The 4,690-nt window shown below is 47.2% G+C and overlaps 1 protein-coding gene across 1 annotated transcript; it reads right to left on the bottom strand.

The window, feature by feature from the left end:
* Positions 1-466: 466 nt before the first annotated feature.
* On the bottom strand, positions 467-4,255 carry LOC147959624 (uncharacterized). Its single transcript, XM_087532779.1, has 3 exons — positions 4,230-4,255; positions 3,487-3,768; positions 467-3,406 (listed from the first exon to the last, which is right to left on the bottom strand). Exons 1-3 carry the CDS (start codon positions 4,253-4,255, stop codon positions 2,755-2,757), a joined length of 960 nt encoding a protein of 319 aa, XP_087388905.1. The 3' UTR covers positions 467-2,754.
* Between the last annotated feature and the right edge of the window lie 435 nt (positions 4,256-4,690).

Genomic DNA, 4,690 nt, shown 5'->3' with positions numbered 1-4,690 from the left:
TTTCCTTATTTATTTTATTTGGCGTTCGATCTATCAATCTACTACAAATTTATCTCACGTCTGTTTGCCTATCTTGAGGCGCCGTACCCCGAAAGGGATTGACGACCCCTTTAACACGTCGGGTTGCGAGGATTCGTTATCTGTGTGCAGGTGTTCTTTACGTTGTGTTGCTTGGTACTCCTACTGGTTTGATAACCTTGGTTTCATATCTGAGGGAAATACCTACCGCCGTTGTGCTGCATCATCCCTTCCTCTTGGGGGAAATACTAACGTAGCTTCAAGCGACATCAGCCATGATCAGGCTCCCCCCATGAGACCGGCCCCATTGAGTATGGCGGGATGTCGTGCTTGTAACACCCACGATGCGGCTATATCTCCCACGTGTCGGAGCACGACTTAGAGGCATAACCGCATACTAGGCATGTCGCAAGAGGGGTAATCTTTACACATCCCATGTACTGAATAAGAAAGAGATAAAGAGTTGGCTTACAATCGCCACTTCACACAATACATAAATATAGCATTACATCATCCAGAATACATTCAAGGTCCGACTACGGAACCGAAATAAAGAAAGACAACCCCTAATGCTTGATCCCCGATCGCCCCAACTGGGCTCCACTACTGATCGAAAGGAAACGAAACAACACAACGAACATGATCTTCATTGAGCTCCCCTTGATCTCAGTTGTGTCATCTGCACTAGTATCAACGGCACCTGCAACTGGTTTTGGAAGTAATCTGTGAGTCACGGGGACTCAGCAATCTCACACCCTCGTGATCAAGACTATTTAAGCTTATGGGTAGGAAAAGGTTGGTAGTGAGGTGGAGCTGCAGCAAGCACTAGCATATATGGTGGCTAACGTACGCAAATGAGAGCGAGAAGAGAAGCAAAGCATGGTCGTGAACTAGAAGTGATCAAGAAGTGATCCTGAATCTACTTACGATCAAGCATAACTCCAAAACCGTGTTCACTTCCCAGACTCCGCCGGAAAGAGACCATCATGGCTACACACGCGGTTGATGCATTTTAATTAAGTTAAGTGTCGAGTTCTCTACAACCGGATATTAACAAATTCCCATCTGCCCATAACCGCGGGCACGGCTTTCGAAAGTTCAAAACCCTGCAGGGGTGTCCCAACTTATCCCATCACAAGCTCTCACGGTCAATGAAGGATATTCCTTCTCCCAGGATGACCCGATCAGACTCGGAATCTTGGTTATAAGTCATTTCGACAATGGTAAAACAAGACCAGCAAGACCACCCGCTGTGCCGACAAATCCCGATAGGAGCTGCACATATCTCGTTCTCAGGGCACACCGGATAAGCTAAGCGTACGGGAGCTAACATAACCCAAGTTGCCAAGGGACGGCCCCGCACGGTGCTCTAGTTTGGACCAACACTCGGAGGAGCACTGGCCCGGGGGTTTAAAATAAAGATGACCCTTGAGTCTGCAGAATCCAGGGGAAAAAGGCTTAGGTGGCAAATGGTAAAACCAAGGTTGGGCCTTGCCGGAGGAGTTTTATTCAAGGCGAACTGTCAAGGGGTTCCCATTATAACCCAACCGCGTAAGGAACGCAAAATCAAGGAACATAACAACGGTATGACAGAAACTAGGGCGGCAAGAGTGTAACAAAACACCAGGCATAAGGCCGAGCCTTCCACCCTTTACCAAGTATATAGGTGAATTAATTAAATAAGAGATATTGTGATATCCCAACAATAATCATGTTCCAACAAGGAACAAACTCCATCTTCACCTGCAACTAACAACGCTATAAGAGGGGCTGAGCAAAGCAGTAACATAGCCAAACAACGGTTTGCTAGGACAAGGTGGGTTAGAGGCTTGACATGGCAATATGGGAGGCATGATATAACAAGTGGTAGGTATCGTGGCAAAGCAATAGAGCGAACAACTAGCAAGCAAGGATAGAAGTGATTTCGAGGGTATGGTCATCTTGCCTGAGATCCCGCAAGGAAGAAGAACGAGTCCATGAAGAAGACAAACGGATGAAGTCAAACGAATCCTCACAAACGCGACGTTGTCGGAACCAACCCAAAGAAGCAACACCAGAAAGAAGCAAACAACATGGTAAACTACCATCACACAAACATGGCATGATGCACAACCAAGTATGATGCATGTCCGGTTTAATATGCATGGCATGGCAAGGTGCACAAACAAAACTACAAGTTAAGTGGAGCTCAATATGCAACGAGTTGCATATTGACGAAACACCACAACAATTATTTACTTCCCTCCCGTTTAGGTACTCAACAATATTAAATGTTGGTTAGCATGGCAAGGGGTGAAGCACAACAAAACTACCTATCTAGGCAAGTTTAAATGAGGCCGGAAACATCAAACAACGATTCCGGTAAACCCCCACATGCAAATTTTAGAGTTGGTATTGTTCTACCCTAAACATAATTTTAGAGTTGTTAAACATGCTAGATGAGTGCACCATGTTAAACTAGGCATTTTTCCACCTCATTTACATATAAAGTTTATTAAAAACCAAGTTACAGTTATTTAGTTATGAAATAAAGTATTTTAACATGGCATAGGAGCAAATTAATGCAAACAGCAAGTTAAACATTTTAAACATAGATGAAAGTTGCAAATTATGAAACTAGACAAAATTCTAAGAATTTTTCATATAAAGTTTGTTTTAATACGATGCACGGTTAATTAGTTAGGATATGCATGAAGTTTAGGGGGCTAAACTACAAAACTACAATTCCCTGGATAATTAGGAAAATCGCAGATCTGTAAAAAAAACATATATGGGCCTAATCAGAGGCTGGCCCAACAGTGGACAAAAGGAGGGCGCGCAGCTGGCCTCGCCATGGGCCTCGGCCCATTCGGAGGAGGAGGGAGGCCGGCAGGGCGGCTTGGGTCGGTTGCTGGGCCAGCTACATAGTGGGCTTGGGAGGCGCGCTGGGCCGGGTGATCTGGAGGCAGAGGCGCGGTCAACGGAGCGGCTGGATCGAGCGGGACTTGGCGCTGCGGTCGTCCTTGAAGCAGAGGAAGCAGATGCGCGATGGCGCCGGGGACAGCAAGGAGGTGGGCTCCGGACGGTGGGTCGAGGGACTTGGGGCGGAGGAAGGAGGTTCGGCGGGGGCGCGGGTCTCCAGGGCGTCGGATCCGGCCGGCGGAAGCCCATCGCCGATGATGGTGGCGCCAGCTGGTGCTCCTGCAGGGCTCCGGTGACGAGGCAACGCGGCGGCCGCGGAATTGGCGAAGCATGGGAGCTCTGGGACGAGCGGGACGCAGGGATGGACGCGGGAGGACGGGTTCGTCCGGCTCCCGGCTGGCCTGGTGCAAACGGCGGCGAGGGAGCTGCGGCCAACCATGGCGGAGGTCGACGGGAGGCGCGGCCATGGCTTCGGGCTCCATGGTTCCTGCAGGTCCAGAGAAAGGGGCATGTGAGGGAAGGAGGAAGAGGAGCAGGGGAAGAAGAGGGAAAACAGGGCCGGCTGACCTGGCGCTGCTGCTCGCCGGCGGCTCACGGTGGCGGAAGGCGCACGGGAGGAGCGGCGGTGGCCTCGATCTGGGCGGGAGCGGGGTCTGGTGCCCGAGCGGCTGTTGTGCTCGTGCAGCCCGCGTAGCAAGGAGGAGAGGCTGCGGGCGGTGGCGAGAAGGATCTTCGTGGGGATTGGGATGGCTGGGATGGATTGGTCCGGTGGGGAAAGCGAGGTGGAGAGGTGGTTGGCTCGCGGTGGATCCCGAGGAAGAAGAGGACTGGGGGCGGGGGTGAGGGGATCTATTATATAATTAAAATAAGAGGCAAACAAGCCATTATATTGATCCATATAGATTAAATTATCTTGACCACTAATTTTAGATATCAAGGGCTGAGATTAAAAGATATAAATGTTACATACAAATATTGTTATGTAGAAACAATTGGACTTGTCACATCCAAATATTGTTACGTAGAAACAATTGAACCTGTCACATCCAAAAATAAAGTTGTGTGCATCTAATGTCCTATCACGTATATGATTCTGCGATGAGAAAGTGCAACCACACCGTGCATAAGGAGGAAACCTAGAAGTAGCAATGCCAACATCATGTACGTGCTACACTAAAAAGAGAAAACATCGGGCATGTGTTCTGTACATGGAAAAAGGGAACAGGTAATTCCGGTTTGGATTCGTTTTTTCTTTTACAATAGGAGAGAAGAAAAGAGGCATGCTACACTTATCAAATAATCTCACGTACGTGCTTTTAGAAAAAAAAAATCTCATGTCCGTACATAACTAGAGAAAAGTTTTATAAATAGAAAAAAAGCATAACGAGAGAATAGGAAACAAAAAAGAAATAGGCACTATTTTCAAAGAAAAAAGAAATAGGCATTGCCTAAAAAAAGGCACGCTACACATATTTAAACAATCTCACGTGTGTGTATATCTTGACCACTAATTTTAGATATCAAGGGCTGAGATTAAAAGATATAAACGTTACATACAAATATTATTACGTAGAAACAATTGGACCTGTCACATCCAAATATTGTTACGTAGAAACAATTGGACCTGTCACATCCAAAAATAAAGTTGTGTGCATCTAATGTCCTATCACGTATATGGTTCTGCGATGAGAAAGTGCAACCACACCGTGCATAAGGAGAACACCTAGAAGTAGCAATGCCAACATCATGTACGTGCTACACTAAAAAGAGA

This window comes from Triticum urartu, chromosome 7A, assembly GCF_056163025.1.
Source record: "Triticum urartu cultivar PI428250 chromosome 7A, HENAU_Tu73, whole genome shotgun sequence".
In the NCBI taxonomy this organism is placed as follows: domain Eukaryota; kingdom Viridiplantae; phylum Streptophyta; class Magnoliopsida; order Poales; family Poaceae; genus Triticum; species Triticum urartu.
Note: the sequence above shows the minus strand (reverse complement) of the source record. Positions and strands in the feature narration are given on the sequence as shown.

Bases quoted from the DNA above. Each gene is read 5' to 3' on its own strand.
- LOC147959624 (XM_087532779.1), bottom strand. From the start codon at position 4,255: ATGAGATTTTTTTTTTCTAAAAGCAC. The intron at 3,769-4,229 runs GTACGTGAGATT...ATTATATAATAG, and splicing joins TTTTTTTTTTCTAAAAGCAC to ATCCCCTCACCCCCGCCCCC. The intron at 3,407-3,486 runs GTCAGCCGGCCC...CTGGACCTGCAG, and splicing joins CCGGCGAGCAGCAGCGCCAG to GAACCATGGAGCCCGAAGCC.